General features: G+C 42.1%; 1 protein-coding gene across 1 annotated transcript; it reads right to left on the bottom strand.

Annotated features, from left to right (window-relative positions):
• Positions 1 to 1228: 1228 nt before the first annotated feature.
• LOC113838442 lies at positions 1229 to 17918 on the bottom strand. The gene is given in 5 exon segments (XM_035445897.1): positions 1229 to 1566; positions 1569 to 1667; positions 11040 to 11338; positions 16685 to 16891; positions 17818 to 17918. Coding segments are annotated over 5 exon segments (1044 nt in total).
• Between the last annotated feature and the right edge of the window lie 4559 nt (positions 17919 to 22477).

Below are 22477 nucleotides of genomic sequence, written 5' to 3'. Positions count from 1 at the left end.
AGACATTTCTTTAGGTGATGTATGAAGTCTGCTATCAGAGCCAGGATCTAATCTCATGAGCTGAAGTCATCTAGCCATTAATTCAAAACACATTCAGAAAACACCAGGATGAATGTAGTAATGAAAATAATTGAATTAAAAGTTCAATGCTACAACTTCTGAGCCTTATAAGTCTACAGCCCTCCAGAAGAGGAGAGGGGGTTAGATTGTTACAATAAATCTTTCTGCCAAAAGCCGCCTGAGCCCCACCACCATCACGTGTGAGCTTTACGCCAGCCGCCCACCTGAGTTAGGGCCCAAAAGAATACACAGAAACTTGTATTAGGTTCAAAGCTGCTTGGCCAATGACTAGGATTCCTCATCTGTTAGCTCAGTCTTAACTATCATAAACCTATATATTTTATAAGACTTATCTTATCGGACGCCTTATTGGCGTCCCTCCTTGCTGGTGGATCACATTGTGCTGGAGAAGGAAGGGGAAAAAGGGCCCTCCCTGTTTCTCCTTCTCTTAAATATGGGTCTCCTTGCTATGTCACTTCCTGCCTGGATCACCACTTCTCTACTAAATTTCCCAGAATCCTCTTTGACTCCTAGTCCAATGTAACTTGCTGTCTCATTGGCCAAACAGTATTTTATTTAACAATCAATAAGATAAACATACACAGTACATTCCCCATCATCTCCTCTTTTCTGTCTAAATAAAAGAAGGATAACTTATCTTTTATAATAACTGAAGAAAGCTATAACCATAACTATCTGTCTTTAATTCTATCAAAGACCACAGAAGGATAATATATAAACTCTAGAATTGACAGAGACATCTGCTACCTGGACAGTCACCCAAATTTCCTCTGTAACTTTGGGGCATCCCTCTTCAGCCCATAGGACAACTCAAGGTGACTGCTGAGACTGAGCCTGGCTCCCCCTCCACTTGGTTCCCTCTGATTTAGTAAAACTGTTCCTGTCAAGGGTCTGTTCTAACCTCAGGATGAGGCAAAAGTCCATCTGAGTTTCCCAAGCTTCCCCAGCAGCTGATCCTGGTGACCACAGAGAATCACTCTTCCTCATAGACACTTTCTGTATTAGGTTCAAGTAGGCCTAGCTGACATATTTGTTTTAATAAATTGCATCAAAATAGGTCTTGTTTATCTTTAGAGACATGATCAATTCCTAGATTCTATAATTGTTAAAAGGATCGTCAGAAAAGTGTCAGATGGAGAAGGCATCTTCATAACACAGAAAACAAGCCATTATGTCTGAACCTGGGCTTTATGGATGCTGAGCGCCCCCTGCTGGTCATGGGTAACTGCCAGGGAGGTTTTTGTCTGGGCTCACACTGAAGACTCCTCAATGTGTTGCTTGTACAGTAATAATTGGCCGTGTCATCAGTTCTCAGGTTGTTCATTTGCAGGTCAGCCATGCTTCGGGAATCATCTCTGGAGATGGTGAATCTGCCTTTCACCGAATCAGCATAAGAGGTTGCATAATTGTTACTTTCAGTTCTTACATAAGCAACCCACTCCAGCCCCTTCCATGGAGCCTGGTGGACCCAGTGCATGTTTAGTCAGTGAAGGTGAATCCTGAGGCCGTACAGGAGAGTTTCAGTGACCCTGCAGGCTTCACTAATCCTCCACCAGACTCAACCAGCTTCACCTCACAGTGGACACCTGCAAACAGAGAGGATCCTGATGAAGAAACTGTCACAAAGTCTACTGTCTCTCTCACTCATGTCTCCTCACACACAGTATCCCGTGTTATCTACCTTTTAAAAGAGCAACAAAGAAAACCCAGTGCAGCCCCAACCCCATGTTGAATGTCGTGTTTTCAGTGCTGATCTCTGAATGAGAAGACAGGGCTAGAGTCCTCTGCCTGACCTGCGGGGTCAGGACAGGTCTTGTTTTATGAGCACAGAGAGGCCGTGTTTGCATATCTTCCTGATATATCTAATTCTCTGGTGTGTGAGCCTTAGAGGCAGCAGCAATGTTGCAAATGTCTGAGAGAAAATGAAATAGTGACTACCAAGGTTTCATTGAACTATTATTCATTATTTGTTTGCAAAAAGCTTCAACATCTTTAATTAATTTATTTTTACATGCATTCTTTACTTCTTAACTCACCAGATACCACACAATAAGTTCATCGAAGTTTAAACATTCAAAATTACAATTCTATAATTCAAGGGGGACTAATGGAAAGATCAATGAATAGTGAGGTATGCATGAATTTACTATAATAAAACTGGACAGCATGGGGGAAATTTAACATGAGCCAGGACACACGTTTTGTCCTCATTATAGAATACATATGAATGTATTTATAATAAATATACATATTAAATAAACATTAATGATACAGAGGCTATTCCTTGAGAAATCCTATAGACATCACAATCTGCTATTACACATAGGGACAAATGTTTGTGATTAGCATATGTTAGTTAACACCTTTGGCATCTGTACCATTATTTTTCCACAAAATGAATATAGGATCCTTGTGTGTGGTTACAACAGGAAGGAGAGGAGTCTGTTACCTGGTCTGTAGTGCCATGGTTTATGTCTTCCCATCTCTTCCACCCTCTGAGGATTAGGGCTGCCATAGTGGTTTTGGGATCACTCTTCAGAGGCCCCTTTGAATGGCCATCCCTGTAATGGAGAGTTTGGAATTAATTGATTAATGAAGTCATGTTTTAGACAAAGTTTGCTATGGCTAAGAGTTCTTATGGACCATGACTTTATTGTTTCTGTGGCACTTGCAGGAAAGTGACTTCGTATAAAACAACTAAATGCAGTGAGCTGCTGATCTGAAGTCACTTCTGTTCTGTGTTCCTTGATGATCAAATCATTTCTCTGACAGGTGTCACTTATTTAGCCTGGTTATGTGTGGATAAGCAAAAGGAAGAAACTCTAGACAGATGTGGTGACTTCCCTTGCTGTTCCATCTTTGCATCTGTTCCTTAGGACCATAAATGGCTGAGGTGTGGTCAGACCCTGCTGGCCTGTGCTTCAAATGCATGAGGTTGATCTATTATGGGTGTTGCTTCTGATCACGAGTATGGATGATCAATAGGATGCACCCAATTCTGGAATGTGGACATTAGATTCTGCTGCATGGTCTTTGTTCATTTCTATGCCCTTTTCACAGTGAAACGGTGACATCTCAGTGGGTTTCTACTCACAAGAACTGCTGGAGGATACTCACACACAGTTTCTCATAGTCATGATCTAGTAATATTTCTTGCAGCAGACTGGAACAAAAATAAATGCACATGAAAGTAAGCATGAATGTTAGGATCGGCCTCATCACATTTCTAAGAAATTGAAGGCATATAAAATATTATATTGATTCCATAACTACAGGAAGAGTTGCATAAAATGAAATGATCACTCTTTGCTATTAGCTAGCAGAGTGGTGATAAGAGCAAAGCATTAGGGGAACTTTAAGCAGTTGTTTCCCCAGAATGATTTCAGGGTCCTTGCCCAGCTGTTCTACAGAAAGAACCATGTTCTCAGCCCAGACACCTGATGATCCAGGACTGTGTTTTATATCCAAAAGACTGAAGAAAACTAATTAAATAAATAAAGTTTATTGATAATATAAACAATTGGAAAAACTACTTGCAAATAGTTTTGATGTTTCTGTATGTAGTATGTTTGTGTAAACATCCTCAATAATCAAGTTACTATTTATTGTCTTCAACATAAACACAAGTCTTATGCCTGCCATCATCACAGGATGGAGAGCAGTCTTCCACCTGGATGATAGGGAGGCCATGTATTGGTTGCTTGTGAGGAAGACTTCCTTATTAAGGGATGAAATAGGGACACACACTCATGAATACAGAGGGAAGTGACACTGTTGCCTCTTCCTATGCCAGGGAAGGATGGAGAAAAGCACATGACCATTGCATGATGAAGCCTTCAGCTTCCAAGAGAGAGAGAGCACAGGACTCCTGACCTCAGGTCTTATCTGGACACTAAACAGAGAGAACCACGCCCATAGAGGGAAAACCCCAAGTGTCATTGGCTAATCAGATTGAGCTCCCACAACAGCCATGCTCTAATGTTCCCACATTCTCATGTCTACCTGATGACATGTCATTTGAAGTGTTTGGTCACTTCATGGTGACTCAGCAGCATGTAACAGACAACCCCTTGTATCAATGTCTTACAGCAACCCGACAAATGCCTTCTGAGTACATTGAAGTCTTGTTCATTTCAGAGACCAGAGTGGGAAGATTCCCTTGCCTTCTTATCATTCCCCAGTTAACACTGCAGAAGACAGGAGGTGCTTTATGAAGTCTTCAGTATTTCAAACAGTATTTTAAATTCACCACAGATCTGAAAGGTCTCTAACACAGAATTGGCAGAGGTGATTCATGACTGCCAACAAAAGTTTATCATATGAGTCTTCATCCATATTCAGCTCATGGCATTCAAATTTCAAGGTTAAGTGTGTTTGCTACAGGAACATGCAAAATTAATACTCTCTGCTACAGAGACTTCTTACTGCATCCAAACATTGAGATTATCAAGTATTTAAGGCCTCCATGCTGCTCATTATATAAAACCAAACACATTATAGAGCAAGGGTGACTTCAAGATATACAGTGGACAGTGAAGTATGTGGGTGAAACAGAGTAAGGCATGTTCTGTAAATGTGTGAGACTGTGGGTCAGGGTACAGGGACTGGAAAGGCAGTAAACTTGAGACCAGATTATTATGAATAATCTTAAACCTATTCTTAATTAGCATGTATATACATTTTGTTTGATGAAAACTAATTTAATGATACACTTGTTCAACTTACAATAATTATACTTGTGTGGCAATGCATAATGACACAAATATTTCATTCATTGTAAGAGACCAGAAGGTCTTCTGGATGACACAGGCTGAGATAAAAACACACATTCATGTTACTCAAGACTATGAGAAGAAGACATAAGGGAACAGGAATGTGGTGTAGGGGGAAGAATAGAGAAGAGTGAAATAAGAGATTCCTTCCATCAGTTAGGGGGGCAGTATAGGTTTAAGAAATCAGGCACTAGGGAAATTTCCAGATCTACAAGGATGACACCAACTAACAATCTAAGCAACAGAGGAGAGGCTACCTTAAATGCCCTCCCCTGATAATTAGATTGATGAGTAACTTATATGCCATCCTAGAGCCTTCATCCAGCACCTAATGGAAGTAGAAGCAGACATCCACAGCTAAACACTGAACTGAACTGGAATCCAGTTGCAGAGAATGTGGAGTGATGAACAAAGGAGTTAAGACCAGGCTGGTGAATCCCACATAATCAGGTGAACAAGGGTGAACGCTTGGCCGCCCAGACTGATCACTGAGAAGCCATCATGGAAATGAAAAAGACCCCATAAATGGGGGTATCAGTGAGGAAGCCTTTGAAATCTATGGGGCCTTTTGTAGTAGATCAATACTTACTCCTAGCACAGGAATGAATTTTGGGGGCCCATTTCACATAGAGGGACACACCCTCAGCCGAGACACACAGTGGAGGGCCTAGGCCCTATCCCAAAGGATATGACAGACTCTGAAGACCCATCATGGAAGGCCTCACTCTCTCTGTGGAGCAAAAATGATATGGGATATGTAGGGTGTTGGTTTGAGGTAGGGAAGGAGACAAGGGAGAGGGAACTGGGATTGACATGTAAAACAATATTGTTTCTAATTTAAATAAAAAGACTATGAGAGGATATTTGGTTTGGTGTGTTATCATTTATTTGTACTTTACAGGTAAAATATTTTATTCAAAGCTACTACAACCAAAGCTCCAGTCTCTGAGAGCCAAAGATATTATTGTCACTATGCATTACCACAGTTTTCCCTTTAGCGTTTTATTACAGAAGGAACATGTACATGGAGATGGTCACTGAACCTCATTCAGCATCGTTTTATTACAGTTGAAACTTGGAAAACTTGACAAAGACTGTTGAGACTGTGATGGAGGGTCAGAAAAGTCGCCACTCAAGTGATTATTTCTGTGCAAGTCTCCAGGCTGATCTTCTTTGTCATCTCAGTCCCAGGGAACTTTCCTGCCACTCCACGGTTTCTGACACACTCAGGCTGTGGTTGCAACACTGTGTGTCTTGCACAGTAATAGACTGAAGAGTCCTCAGATGTCAGGATGCTGAGCTCATTGTAGGCTGTCCTGGAGGGTTTGTCTGCAGTCAGTGTGGACACTCCCTGGAACTTCTGATGGTAGCTAGTACTGCCATCTCCAGGAAGAAATCTCCAATCCACTCCAGGCACTGTCCAAACCTCTTCTTCACCCAGCTCATAACATAGCTAGTGAAGGTGTAGCCTGAAGCCTTGCAAGACAGCTTCACTGAAGACCCAGGCCTCCTCAACTCAGCCCCAGACTGCTACAGCTAGACCTGGGAGTGGACACCTGTGGGGAGAAAGGCAGAGTGGATGTCATTGTCACCTGAGTAAATGGCCCCTCCTCATGTCTGGAACTTCAGCACTTGCCTGTAGCTGCTGTCACCAGGAAGAGGATGATCCAGCTCCATCCCATGGTGAGGACCTGTGTGCTCAGTGACTGTGGAGAGGACACTGATCATACTCTGTTGGTAGGGAGGACATATCTGTATTTACCAGCAAAGATTTCATGATTTGCATATTCATGAGCAAAGAATTACTTTAAATAAGGACCTCCTCAAGTTTGAGGAGGTGGAGGACACCTGGATCAGGCAAAGGATGCTGATGTCCAAATCCTAACGTTGTCTGAGGAAATGCATTCATTGTCTTAGCTCAGGGCTGTGCAGATGCTGTGGGTGAAATATCAGGACCTAAACTCTCAGTAGATTTCAGGCCTGAGAGAGTTGCTCTGCTTTGTGACAAGGTTGTCAGATTTATTTAAAGAAGATGGTTGTGATGATGATGGTGATGAATGGAAATTTCAAAATATGATAAATTTTGAGAATTTACATGCTCCTGTCAGATGTGTAGAACTAGTATTTGTCTTTCAAGTAGGCTACATACAAACTGAATTGACTTCTGAATTGGCCTAAAGAGAACATACCTCAGAAACATTTGTACATTGATATTTATTGCAGCACTGTCTGCAATAAATTATTGAGCTTTACTTCACGTCTGTCAGCAGATGACTGCAGCAAGAAGACACGGTTATATGTGAGACACAATGGGAATATTTCATTTGAATGAATACAGAAATTATATCACCTTGAGGAAAATAAACATGACCTGAGATAACTGTATCAATTAATATCATCTCCGAAACATATTGTATGAGACTCTAAGTAGGTTATAAGTATTGAATAGGAACACAGAACCATGTATGGAAATTTGTAACAACTTATAAGTGAAACTGTCCAGCAGAATACAGCATAAAGCTTATATTTGTTCTATGATTAAATTGGAGAATATCTGACATTGTCTCCATGAGATTCCAGGATCATCACACACATCCTCATTGAAAGGAAAACATCCTGGAATGGATGATACAGAGGCAGAGTCATCACGTTTGGGTGAAGGGGCCAGAGGGTCAGAGATGAAAGGACCGGTGGTTCCTGTTGCAGGGAAGGCAGGTGACAGATTCTTCTCAAGAGAGAACTTCATTTCTAACCAGGAACACTCACATTGTGTTTCAGAGACTTGTTCATGAAGGACTTAAAACAGTGGTGTTCTGTCTGAATTCTGTGATATGAGCTGCAGCAGATACAGACGTAATTCCTAAGTTTTTCACATGTACTTAAAGTACTTCTGTTTCCAAAGCAAAAAGCAAAAACAAAACAAAACAAAAAAACAAACAAACAAAAAACATGAAGAAAAGTGTGGACTATGAAGTGCCAAAATTTAAATGCAGGAATTTATTCTAACAAAAACATATGTAAATGTTGACTAATGCTCCCTGCCAATAAGATATTTAAAATTACAATGTATTGCTGTAACGTCGTTTCAGAGTAACTCATGTACTCAGACAATTTTCTGAACTACTTCATGAAAATCAAAATTCCAGACCTCAGATATAGTCAACTTGAGAGTCTATCTAATATATTTCCAATCAGTGCTGTAGGCATGTCTCAGTCTTCCTATTTATTACTGTAACATGTGAGTGAAAAGTACTTTGGAGAGAACATGCATTAGATAAATTGCAACTACCAATTCATCAACCCCTCAGAAATTCTCAAGCACTTGGACTGAAAATGACGGTACAGTTGGGTGATTCATGTGAGGAGAGCATGTTATATGTTGATGATGTGACTGGTGGGATTTAAGATCTGCACAGAGTTGAGCAGCAAGCAAACATGCATTTAGTTGATGTGTAAAGTCTTCTACCAGAGGCAGGATCTAATCTCATGAGGTGCAAACCTCATCCAGCCAAGGGAAAGAAAGTGAATGCCTCAGGAGAAATTATCAGCAATCTTCCCAGTAAGCTGAAGTTCTAAAACTCTAACAGTGGATAGGTGGTTCTTTGCCATATAATGAAAATCTGGAGTAAATCTGAACATGAGGATGGGTGCAGTACACACACCTGGGACATCACCCCAGACTGAAGGACACTAATCCCTTAAACATAAGGCTGGAAAGAGAAGAAGTTGCCCCCACCTGAGCTCCAGAGTGCTGTGAAGAGATAAAGATAGCCTCAAACCCAGGATGTTGGAGAGAACATTATCTAAATTCACAAGCTGGGTAGAGATATCTGTAAGTTGTGAAAACATCAGTTCTAAACTTTCAGGATCCTAAATAGTCAAATGGACAGTATGTAATTAATTTACTCTCTTCTCTTTTCCCAGTTCACACAAAAAAACATGCATTAAGGTTTAGTATTCCAAGTTTACCTAATAATCTTTCATTTTAGGGGAAACATTCACACAACAATTATGCCATCTTCCCACCTTCTCTTTCTCTCCTTCCTCTGGGCTGAGGGCTTCACAGGACAGTGGACGATGCTTGGGACCAGGGCTCCTACACTTGCCTATCAGAAATGCCTGGGCTCAACACTGTGGGAGGAACATCAAGGCCTGAGATCCCAGGTCACAGTCATATACTCCAGCTGAGAAAACCCCTCTGACAATGGAAAGATGTTACAGATAGTTTTACAGAAGCTACTGCTGGTGGTTCTGATGACTATAAGTCATGTTTGAAAATTTCCATCATTCCTTCTGTATATTCTGTATATTTCTGCAATTGATTTTGTCTTCTCAATTAGGTTCATATGTAATGACTAAAACTTTTATGTGCAATATTCCTTAGCAAATACTTTTTATTCTACTAAGTTTAGAGTCTTGTCATAGTAACTGCATCATGTGTGTCACGTGGTCTCTGCAGTTATTTGAGGTCAGGACAGGAAACCTTAGGGTCCCTGAGGACTCCCTCACTCTCCAGATGTTTTTCTCACCTACTATGTTTTCTTTCCTGGTGAAAGTTGGGTCTACAGCGCCCCCTGCTGTTCCTGAGCATCCTCAGATTGAGGTTGTTTCTGGGCACTCAGGGAACCAGCTCACTGTGTCTGCTGCAGTGTAAGGCAGGGCTGTGTCTTCAGTGGGAGCAGAGCTCAGCTTCAGGGAGAACTGGTTCTTGTACATGTCCACTCACACACTGAAGGACTTCTCAGTGACAGTTTCTACCGAGAATTGATCCTGATGAGAGAATTTGGGTTAAAAATTGGTCTCCGAATTCTTTTGGAAAAGAAAAATGTATAGTTGTTATTTTCTTTGTTTGTTCCTAAAAATTTAAGTTGGTTTCCAAAAATTACATACATGTTTATGGCACAAACCTGGGTTACCTTCCTCATGTTATTGTCAAACCTCCTTTCTCCCTCAAGACCCTTCTATGTGTTCATTTAAATTTGATTTGTTATATGACCCATTAATTTTAATAAGGGAAGTCTAAGTAGCCCTGGTATTAAAACTAATGGAGCCTGGTGGGTATACCATTAAGTATACATCTGAATATGATATCCTGTTCAAAAATATAAATGAAAATGAAAAATGAATATAATAAAAAATAATTCCCTGTTTACCCAGAATCTGGCAGGATTCATTAGTTCATGAGGGAGGTAGTAGGTAGTAGGTAGTAGGTAATAATAAAACATAAAATTATTTTGTTGCTCCTTCAAAACGAGAATTTTTCCACTATGATTCATAACGTAAATATCTGACATCCAGGACATCTGATATGTGGCCGCTGTAGAAGAGTCCTAGGACTCTGTGGAAGAGTTGTTCAGTTCCCAACTTGGTAGCAGCCCCAGGTTGAAAATCACTGCTTTAGCAGAATATTTGTTTTTCCCATAAGCCCAAGGGCTACCTTGTGTCAGATTCCAGAACATTCTAGTAGTTTCAGGCATGGGCTACATTCACAGAGTTGGCTGTAAATACAATCTCACCCGCAGGTCACCATTGTAGTTCACAGTGTGCTGTTAGGTTGATTCTCCTCTGAGAACAGGCCAAGTAACTTCCACTGCTATGAACAGAAGTCGGTGGGGCTGAGGCCTGCAGTTAGGCACCAACTCACAATCTCCATATTCTGTGAGATATGTGTTTTCTTCAGCACAAGGATGTCACCATCAGTTTGTGTAAAGCAACCAAATGCCTGAGGCCATAGCTTGAATTATCTTGTAGTTTCCATGGGGACACTTTGGTCAATGACTCAATTCATAAATGCTTATCCAGACATGTCAGTCTTCTCCATATCCAGGTGTTTACTAAAGGTGAATGTTACAATGATTTGGAATCTGCAGTTCTGGAGTTTTGAGGCCAAAAACAGAGGGAACCACAGCCCTGAACCACCTGGATAAAGAACCAGACACCCCTAATCTTTACAAAACAAAACAGACGGATTTTCATTTCTGAAAAATAGTTATAAGAGGCCACATTTGTATAACAGGGAACCAGGGATCTGAAAATCAGAGTGAACAGGAAACTCCACAGGCTAGAAGGAAATGTTTGCCCACTGCCAACCATATGATTGTAGAAGGAAGACACAGAGCTGAGAACCAGCCTGAGATACTGTACAGCTGTCAGCCCAGGCTGTGTCTCTGTGTGCTCTCCGAGCACAGTAGTATGTGGCAGTATCTGCAGTGTCCACACTGGCGATCTTCAGGGTTACCCGGTTGTTGGAGGTGTCCTTGGAGATTGTTAGCCGACTCTTCAGGGATGGGTTGTAGTATTTATCATCATCCCACCAAATGATTGCCAGCCACTCCAGACCCTTCCCTGAGGGCTGGTGGATCCAGCCCACACCCATACCAGAAGTGCTCAGTGAAAACCCAGAGAAAGAGCACGTCAGACTGAGAGTCTGGGAAGGCTGCAACAGCCCAGGGCCAGACTCCTCAGGGTAACCTGGGACAGGACATCTGTGGAGGAAAAAGTAGAAGGTAAGGTTGGCTCAGAGTGAATTATGGGAGATCATGCAGTAGAAATCCTTGGCACTCACATGCAGGCACAATCAGCAGCAGGAATGAGGAGGCAAACAGGGCCATGGCTGCACACCAGTGAGTGCCCAGGCCCAGCTTTGGCTTTTCAATCTATGCTTGGGTGGAGTCAGGAGAGATTTGCATTCCCTTTCCAGGAGCTGACTCTGAAGGAGGGAGTATTTAAATTTTGGGTCTTAGGGGGAGCCAGGCTCTGATAAGGTACAAAGAGTGACTCAGGGAAGTTCACATCTGTTCCCCATAGAGACTGGGTAACACATAAGCCCAGGGTCCTCAGTACACACTTCTGGTGCTTGATGTGGGATGCAAAAAACTTGAGACCCTCACTCTGACTTGAAGGGTTCTGACTCTGCCACTCATCCAGGACCATTACCCTGCATGTTCACATGGAGAATGCATGAAGAGCTCAAAGTATTGATGTTTCTCCTGCCTTCATGATGCACTGTGACTGGGGCCAGAGGAGGCTTCCTATGTGAGTCCTACCAGTGCATTTTTTCTCAACAAAGTACAGAGATTGTAGACTTTTTGTACAGTGAGCAAGTATATGCCATCTGTAGATTGGCAACTATGAAATCTGCAATTGCATTGAAGAGAGTGATGGTTTATTGACTTTATTAATCTGTCAATTTCCTGCCTTGAGTATTTGTGATTTTGTGTATACAATTGTCAGTGTCTTCATCTATATAACTGCACTCTATTTCTGATGACTCTGAAAATAACAGCAGGAAATAGACACTGTAGGCAGAGACCTGGTTTGTTCACTCAGTTCTCTGAAATGCTGAGCTTCCTGGAAGAGGGCACAGCAGGACTCATGGCTCACACACCACATGGATTTTCTTCACTGCTTCAGAGATGTTCAAACAGTATATTTTCTTCTTTGTTCTTATCACTACTGAAGTTTTAGAACTAAGAAAGATTATGATTTGACTAACTTTAGACAAATCATGCAGTAACTTTCAATACATGGAAAGAAGTTTGAACAGATCATATTAAAGAAAGCCACACCAAACACAATCAACTCATTTTTATGAATGAAACCTCTTCATCTTTTAAAACTTTTAAAAGATAAAGATACTAAGATGTGTGTAAACCATGAATACGTACTTACCCCAGCTGTGGATACTCTGTCAAAAGGGACCAAATACACCATGCTGAGTGTGGGCTGAAGCTCTAAACCCTTAGGGTAGGATGGGCAATGAGAGATGCACTAAATTTGGGTTCCTTTGCCAGGGCTGTCAGCATTACAATGACTTTTGATCTGTGATTAAAATATGTGTCTTGAAATAGGAGAATATCTGATATTGTCTCCAAGAGAGTCAATGGACTCACACACTTCCTCATGAAAGACAAGCAGTAGGAAGGGTCCACAAGCAGAAAAAGATCCTGAATTGGATTACACAGAAGTGAATTTTAAGGTTTTTCAAAGAGATCAGAGGGACAGAGAAGCAAGGACTGCTGGTTCCTGAATATGGGAAAGACAGACACCAGATTCTTCTGAAGAGGGAACTTCATTTCTAACCAGTAAGATTAGATGCTTTGTACATGGAGGAAATAAAAGTGTGAAGCTCTGTCTTAACTCTGTGATAAGAGCTGCAGTAGACATAGACATTTTCCCTGAATCTGTCAGATTTGCACACAGAACTACTATCCCTGAGTCTAAAGAATTGCAGACAAGTGTGCACTGGGCTGTCCAAAAGTTAAATTCATAAATTTAATCCAACAAGACTTTATATAAATGTAGATGCTAAGCAAGCTGCCAATGAGAGATCAAAAGAAGATATTACTCTACAGTTGGAGCAGATTAACTCATCCATTTGGAACATTTCAATGAACTGCTATACAGTTTAACAATAAGTCTTTATGACAAAGCCACTTGAGCCCTGCCGCCACTCGGACACTTCCCGTCAGCCACCCAAGTTCCTTCAGCCTGCTGCCACGTTAAGGTCCCAATTAATATACACAGATTTATATTAGGCACAAATGCTGCTTGGCCAATGATTAGGATTTCCCATCTGGTAGCTCAGTCTTAATTATCAACCATAATCATCAGACTTATTGAGGACGCCAGCAGGAAGTGCCCTCTCTTCACGTCATTTTACAATGGTGGCTCCAGTGGCAGAAAGCAGGAGAAAAGGAACGACTTCCTGTTTGTTCCTGCTTATATATAAGTCTGCCTGCTAATGTCCCTTCCTGCCTGTATCACAAGAGTTCTTTTTACTACATTTCCCAGAATCCTCCTCGCCTCCAAGTCAAATAAACTGGGGCACAACAATTAATGCATACCGCAAAAGAGTCAGAGCAAATTTGATGAACAGATATTTTAATAGGAGAGTACTCACACCATGGAGTCAGTCCCCTACAACCAGGTGAACCATGGAACAGAGAGAACTGCCTGTGTGCAACCCTCATATTTAAGGTCTTGCTATGTCATTGACCATGCCCTAGTGTTCGTGGTCTGCATCACCTGTGCCATCCCCCAAGAGGGCATGGCTGACATTTCCCCTACATTACAGCTTTGAAAATAACAAGTCTGGTCATATACAAGTCAAGAGTTTCTTTAGTATATTTCTAGTATTGCTGTAGGCGTGACTGGCTCTCCTCTTTTCACCCCAGTGATATGTGAAGTGAGAAGCACTGCAGAGGGAACAATCGTTAGATAAAATGGAACCACAAACTCATCCTTCAGAAATTCTCTTTTACCTGGATTGTGAATGGTAGTGATATTTTGTGATTCATTTTGGCAGAACATGCTACATCCTGATGATGTGAGTAAGGGGATCCCACACATGCATGGAGAAGAGCAGTGTGCAGACATTCCTTTAGGTGACATATAAACTCTGCTACTACAGCCAGGATCTAATATCTCAAGCTACAATATCATCCGGCCATGAATAGTTGGATCTGAAAAGAAAGGAAAGAAAGTGAAACCCTTATGGAAATCATCATTAACCTCAGGAATCTCCATAGAAACCTGAAATTTTACAAAGCCAACATTGGAATTGGTTCTTACAGGAATGAAATGTTCCGGGAGTAAATCTGAACACCAGGACAGGTACAGTACATACAACTGGGATGTTACAACTGACTGGAGGACACTATTCCTTTAAATATAACAAAGGGCCTTTCTGCTGACCTGATCCATAACCAGCCCCATTCACCTGGATCTCTCTGGGCCTGTGCCTGCTTGGGTTAGACACGCCCAGGCAGGGAGGAGCTCCCTGAATCTGGAAACCCACACCCTTCCCGTTCTGCCGACCTGATCCATAAAGAGGTGAGTGACCCTCTGCTCTTACCCAACTCCCATTCAAGGTGAAAAGACCCATTCACCCTGATCTCCCAGGGCCTGCACCTGCTTGGGGTAGACACGCCCAGGCAGAGGGGAGCTCCCTGAATCTGGAAACACCCCACTCTTCCTTCCTGTTCCCCTACAGAGGCCTAACACCTTCAGAATGAGGAGACTACCAGGAGAGGCAAGACCATCCAGAGCTGTGTACATTGAATTCCTGGCCCACACACACCACTGGTTCACAAGAGGAGATAGAGAGACCGCACCTGCACCCACTGGAAGAAGATATGGGAAGAAGACAGAATAAGAACTCACTCAACAACGGAAAGATCAATATTACACCCCCAGAATCTAGGGACTCCACACCAGCAAGATCTGAAAAGCCCAATAAAGAGCATGAAGAAGAGATGGACCTAAAAATTATCTCGGCAAGATGATAGTGACCTTTAAAGAGGAAACAAGAAAATCCCTTGAAGAAATAGAAGAAAAAGCAAGCCAAATATTACAGGAAATGGAGGAAAAGACAAACCAAAAAATTCAAGAAATAAATCTCTTAACGAATCTAAAGAAACCCAAGGGAAAAAAAAAACAACCAAACAAGTGAAGGAAGCTCTTGAAACAGTTCAGAGCATGAAAGCTGAAATAGACACAATAAAGAAAACACAGAATGAGGCAATTCTGGAAATGGAATGGCTGGATAAACGATCAGGAACCAAAGATGTGAGAATAACTAATAGAATTCAAGGGATGGAAGAGAGAATCTCAGCTATTGAAGACTCGCTAGAGGATATACATTCATCAACCAAAGAAAACCTCAAGGCCAACAAATCCCTAAAACAAAATACCCAGGAAATATGGGACACCGTGAAAAGACCAAACCTAAGAATAATAGGTATAGAAGAATGTGAAGAAACACTGCTCAAAGGTACAGAAAACATATTCAACAAAATCATAGAAGAAAATTTACCCAACCTACAGAAGGATATGCCTATGAAACAACAAGAAGCTTACAGAACGCCAAACAGACTGGACAAAAAAAAAAAAAAAAACATAACAAAGGACCATGATGAAGCTGATCCCAGCTGAGTTCCAGAGAGCGGTGAACAGATGGAAGCAGCCCATGCATCAGGATATCACATGAAACACTGTCAGAACTCCCGTGTGAGGGACAGTGGAGAGGTGTAGGTATGAGGATGTCTCATCTTCTCCACTTTAGGGACACTGACTGTGAACAGGGACTGTGTGGATTTAATGGACTTTCTTCTCAACTCTTTTCCCAAGTCACAAAAATCATATATATTACATTTGGTATTACTAATTGGACTAAAATCTTTCCTTTTAGAAAAAATATATGCAGAGAAAACGGTGAGATGAAATCCAAATAGCAGTGAGTGACAGATTGTGTGATTATCCCCAGCTTCTCCCTCTCTCATTACCTGAGCTGAGGGCTGCACAGGGCAGTGCATCACACCTGTGACCAGGTCTCCCACAGCAGAGCTACAGGGACTCAGCACTGTGACTGGAGCATCCAGGCCTGAGATCCCAGGACACAGTCAAATATTCCAGCTGAGAAAACCCCTCCCCCAGGGGACAGAAGTTACAGAGAGAATTACAGATGCTGCTGCTGCTGGCTGTGATGATGATGACTGGGTGTCTGACACCTCATGTGTGAAAATGTGTGGCCTTGTTAGATGTGTGTCCATTGGATGTTGACCTTCCAATAAGGTTCCCATGTAATAAACAAAACATATATGTGCAATACGACTTAACAAAGAACTTTTCCTCTACTAAGTTTGGAGTCTTGTCACAGTAACTACATCACGAGTATCACGTGGTATCTGCAGTTATTTGAGGTCAGGACAGGAAACCTTAGGGTCCCTGAGGACTCTCTCACTCTCCAGATGCTTCTCTCATCTACTACATTTTCTTTCCTGGTGAAAGTTGTGTCTACAGCGCCCCCTGCAGGTCCTGAGCATCCTCACATTGAGGTTGTTTCTGGGCACACAGGGAACCTGCTCACTGTGTCTGCTGCAGTGTAAGGCAGGGCTGTGTCTTCAGTGGGAGCAGAGCTCAGCTTCAGGGAAAACTGGTTCTTGAATCTGTCCACTGACACACTGTGGGGCTTCCCAGTGACTGCAAACTTTCTGCAGACCTTTATCCTCCATTCTCTGACATCGTGCAGGCCCTTCCTGAAGGGGAACAGCCAGAGGATGATCTCAGCTCTAAAGACCAAGGTGTTTTGTTTTGTGACCCACTGAATTTATCCAGGACCCTGGAAGTAACAGTGAGATTAAGAATGTTTAATGGAGCCTCATGGTTTCCTTTTGTTCCAACTTGAGGCAGGGTCTCAAATGGTCACAAGTGCTCTGGATCCAGCTGTGTCCTGAGACTACCCTTGACCTGCTAATCTTCCTTGTCTACACTTCCTGGTGTTCAGATTGTGAACTTCATACTAATAAAACAGATGATCCCAGGAAATGACATTTCTTTATTACCTTGTAATTCATTTTGAGTCTGTGAGTGGGTATTTTCTTCCACCTATTTATCCATATCTTTCCATTTGAATTTCCACATGTTCAAAATATTTTCTCCAAAATATTTACCCAATACTGGTTAAAAGCATACGCTCACATTATTACCAAGATGGGACCATTTGGGTCAGTGTTGTCAACTTAGTACTGCTCTGTCTCTGAATCTTTCAGGCAGATTGACCAGGAAACTTCTGAGTATAGTCAGAATGGATTCATAACCAAAGGCAACCAGATCAGGATCTTAGAATCCTCAGCAGAAGCTCACAGGAAGGACACTGCCCAGTCCACACAGCAGCCCCATCACTTGGCTCCAGATGAGCGCTGAGCTCTGAGTTGGTGCACAGAAGTCAGAACTAGAGTTATCTAATTTAACACAGAAGCAGAAGACGACATATTGAATGCAGTAATGAAAATATTTTAATTATAAATTCAATGTTATCACCTCTTAGCCTTATATATACAGCCGTGCAGAAGAGGAGAGGGGTTTGGACAACACAAGGTGCTTACTGTGACGGACTCGGCTCCACTTCCCCTTGGTTCTCTCTGATGTAGTAACTCTGTTCCACCCGAGGGTCTTCCCTGACCTCACGATGAGAGAAAAGTCCATCTGAGTTTCCTGAGCTTCCCCAGCGGCTGATCGTGGTGACCACAGGGAATCACTCTTGTCCTCAGACTCTTTCTGCATTTTGGTCAGGTAGAAATAGGTGACATATTTGGGGTTTTTTCCAGGTTTGCTTTTTTAATTTATTTTTTTTTATTTTTTAATTATATGCCTGTGTCTATGTGGAGGATCAGTGCACATCCCAGTGCAGTTGCTGGTGGAGTCCAGAAGTGGATGTCGGGTCTCCTGGAGCTGGAATTATGGGTAGTTGTGAGCTGCCTGAGTGGGAAGCTGAGAGCCAAATCAGGTTCCGTTTAAAGGTTACAAACTCTTAACCGCTGAACCAGCTGCTGGGAGTTTTCTTGGCTGTGACTCGTGCATGGTTCCAAAATAAATTTATTCTTGCATGATATATTTTTTTGTAGATTTCAAAGTGAATGCTTAAAATACAAAAGCTCAACACTATTTGGGGACAGTTTTAATTTTGTTTTTGCCTATTTGACTTATTCAGTCACCTGTCCCTCTTGGCATCCTTTTGTTCCCATTCTCCTCCTTTCTTCCTTCCTTGGCGTCCTGTGCATCCTTGTCAGACTCTGTGACATAAAAGCAGGTAGATGGGAGTGTCCTGCTCAGGAAACGGGATGGATTTCATTGAAAACAGCTATTAGAAAGCAGGAGCAGGGTGAGTTCCCTGCCTGTACCGGGCTGCTGAAAACACACCACGGTCCCCTGCAGAAGGCTTTCTCGTGACCTCACATCCCCTAAAGAGAAGCCAGAGGAGGCACTGGCACCTGTCCTGATGGCACTAGCGGTCATTCACCCGCCCTGTGCTGCAGTCTTCCTATAGTTTTCTACCTGGAGAGGCACAAAGTTTTCATTCCTTTTCTGAATAGTTGAGAAAGCTCTCTGGAAACACATCTCTATAGAGTTTACTGCTCTTCCTGTGAAACTTCATGTAAAACTATTTTATTTTCTCCATGGGTGCTGGGAATGATACCAGGGCCTCCTTCTCTATGCCAGGAGGATGCTCTACCACTACTCTTCCATGGGAGATTCTTTTTTTTTTGCTTTCTTTTTTTACGACCTTACATATTTAATACAGTGTGATACCACTGTACAAATGGGAAAAAATTAAGTTTAACATTTCTAGACCAATATGGCTGTTAGTTTCTGTACAATGCCAACTCAACACGGTAAACTAGGATACTTTTTTCCAAAGTGACAGTACAGTTAAACTTAATTCAATATATATATATATATATATATATATAATATATATATATATATTAGCAGTATGTTATGCAGCAATAGCAGCAATAGCTTTTCCAGGTTCTGCAGTGATTAAGAACGTTCATCAAAGCAAAGTCATCAGTTTTAGAGGCATGACATCCTAGAGTCTATAATTATAAAAGTTTCCCCTAGAAAAATCATGTTTTAGAGATCAGCCAGATAAACAGGAAAAAAAAATCAATTGTGTGTGAACCTGGGCTTTATGGATGCTGAGCGCCCCCTGCTGGTCATGGGAGCCCGGCAGGGAGGTTTTGTCTAGGCTCACACTGCAGACTCCTCACTGTGTCAGTTGTACAGTAATAAGTGGCCGTGTCCTCAGTTCTCAGGTTGTTCATTTGCAGGTAAGCCATGCTTTGGGAATCATCTCTGGAGATGGTGAATCTGCCCGTCCTGAATCGGCATGATTTGTTGCATAATTGTAACTTTTACTTCTTATGCGACCAACCCACTCCAGCCCCTTTCCGGGAGCCTGGCAGACCCAGTGCATGGCAGCATCAATGAAAGTGAATCCAGAGGCCGCACAGGAGAGTTTCAGGGACCATGCAGGATTCACCAATCCTCAACCAGACTCAACCAGCTTCACCTCACAGTGGACACCTGCAAACAGAGGGGATCCTGATGAAGAAACTGTCACAAAGTCTACTGTCTCTCTCACTCATGTCTCCTCACACACTCAGTATCCCATGTTATTTACCTTTTAAAAGAGCAAGAAAGAAAACCCAGTGCAGCGCCAATCCCATGTTGATTGTCGTGTTTTCAGTGCTGATCTCTGAATGGGAAGATAGGGCTAGAGTCCTCTGCCTGACCTGCGGGGTCAGGGCAGGGATGGTTTAATGAGCACAGAGAGGCCGTATTTGCATATATTTTTCTATATCTCAGGCTCTGTTGTGTGAGCCCTTGGGGCAGCAGTTAATGGTGTAAATACCTGAGAGAAAATGTAGCAACTGTGCAAGCATGATTTCACTAAAATGTTATTCATATTTTATTTGTAATAAAACTTCATGAGGGTTAATTTATTTTCATTGTGCTTTCTGTGTAATGTCTGTTAGGAAAGGCAGTACAGAGTGCATGTGTCTCAGGAAGGAGAGGAGTCTGTTACATGGTCTCTAGTGACATGACTGTGTGACCTCCCATCTCTCCAGTTCCCCTGAGAAAGTAGGGCTTCCTTGGTGGCTGTGGGATCAGTCCAGGCTCAAGAAGACCCTTGGAATAGTCACCCCTTATTAGAAGAGATAATTGGGTTCCAATTGTCCAATGGAGTAATTAAATGTACTGTTAGAGAAACTGTGCTTCCTATGGCTAAGAGGGTTGGTGGATTATGGCATTTTCATTTTTGTGGCATTATCAGTGAAAGGAACCCCATTAAAGCAACTAAGTGTAGTGAACTGGTGATGTGAAGTCATTTATGATTTGGCCCTTAAATGATCAAACCTTTTCTCTTTTGGATTTCATATACTTAGCAGGGTTATATGTAGATAAGTGAAAGAAGGAAACTCTAGGTCGATGCAGTAACCTCCCTTGCTGTCCCTTGATGGCACCTGCTCCGTGGGGTGTCTGAGTGTCTGAGAGGCCAGAATCACCTGCTGACCTGCATTTCCTTTGCATCAGGTTGATCTTGTTGGATTTGCTTGTGAACCACAGTCTAGCTGATGTGTAGAACTCACCAGGGTCCACAGTGAGGATATGGACTTCTGTCTGCTGCCTGTCTCCCCTGGAGCTCCCTGCCCCTGTGCATAGTAGGTGTTGCCCTATCAGTGACTTTCTTCTCACAGGAACAGCTGGACAAGATTATGTTATGACAGATGTGTAACAGGGTGGAAGGGAACCATGTGCCCATAAAAATGAAGGTGCTGGTCTAGTTTGGCTTCATCATGTCTCTGAAGAGTAGAAAGGATTCGGATACATCAATTTCATAACCCCAGGAATGACTGCATAAAACAAAATGCCCAATTTCACTTCAGCTAACAGAGAAGTGATAAGAGCAAAGCTTTGGGGGAATTTTCAGTTGATGTTTCCCCAGCTGATTTCAGGGTCCTGGTGCCCAGGTGTTCTATAGAGAGAACCTTGTTCTCAGCCCAGACACCTGATGATCCAGAACTGTGCTTTGTATGCAGTGATGACTTGGACCAAATGAGGCTTCTGATGAACTAAGGGCTGACAAATCCTTGGCAAGAAATTTGTTTCCTGAATGTTTGTCTCTGAAGTCCCAAAAAAGCAAATAGTTTTTTTCCAGTCCCATGGACTTCTATGTATTTTATTTTATTTTTCTCTGTTTTTTTTTTAAATTGCCATGTGATGTATTTTGATCCTTCCTACCCATTTCCCACAATGCTGTGCTCTACCAGCCCTTCCTTACTTTCTCTCTCCCTCCCTCCTGGTACTTCCTGTCTATTCTTCCTCCCCACTGAAGGTTTGTGTCAACTGAATTAAAATGGTGGTTGAAGAATTATTTTCCCAAATCAAAGCAGAAATAGTTCATTTCACTGTGGTCATCATTTATCAATGGCAGCTGTGTGGGCCTAAGCCTCAACCCTGGTGTTAGGGAACAGAAAGTGGATTCCTTTGTTTTTCACCTTCACGCTGAAATGTTCTATGAACTGTGTTTGTGTTGAGGTCAGTAATCCCATATTCTATAGTCTGTTTGTTCACCAAAACTACTGGACACTTGGCTGATGTTTCTATAATAGTATCCACAGAAGACTCAGACCAGGAAAAGTAGATTTTCTTTTCCTTTTCCAGATTCCTGAAACCTGTGATCATTAACTCTGAACTAACACCAACCATCAATTCTCCCATTAATCTTCTCTAACTCACAGGTAAACACTCCAGCTTTCCTGCCTTCAGCTGAGTCAAAGAGTTCACAGCAGTGAGCATGCAGGCAACATGAACAAGAAAACAGCAGTAAAAAGCAGAAAACTGAGATAAAGGACCCTGTTGCCAATAGAAGGGAGATAAAACAGAGACCTCATAGGACAGCACCTGGCTTGTGCACAATGGTCACTCAGACATTGCACAGTATGGGGAAACAAGAAACACCTTCAAAGGGATCAAAACATGGGACATTGGGTTGAAAAGTAATCTTGACAAGGATGCAAATTTCCACGTTAAATTGTGTGAAAATGTGAATCATCTGTGTGTTAGTAGAGCATTAACACATTGGAAGCTGGCGACAGTAGATGGCTTGTTTCTCCCTCTAGGTGAGATAATAACATTTATTCATGGAAGATCTATTTTCTACTCCCCATGATGGGGAATAAATAGGAAGGTTTTCAGATTATTTAAATCCTCTGTGATTTCTATCTGAACCTATCATCACCACGTCTGAAAATTGCAGACCTTTGTGGAAAAACATG

This window comes from Cricetulus griseus, chromosome 5 (genome assembly GCF_003668045.3).
Source record: "Cricetulus griseus strain 17A/GY chromosome 5, alternate assembly CriGri-PICRH-1.0, whole genome shotgun sequence".
In the NCBI taxonomy this organism is placed as follows: domain Eukaryota; kingdom Metazoa; phylum Chordata; class Mammalia; order Rodentia; family Cricetidae; genus Cricetulus; species Cricetulus griseus.
This window is presented reverse-complemented; position numbering and strand designations above follow the sequence as displayed.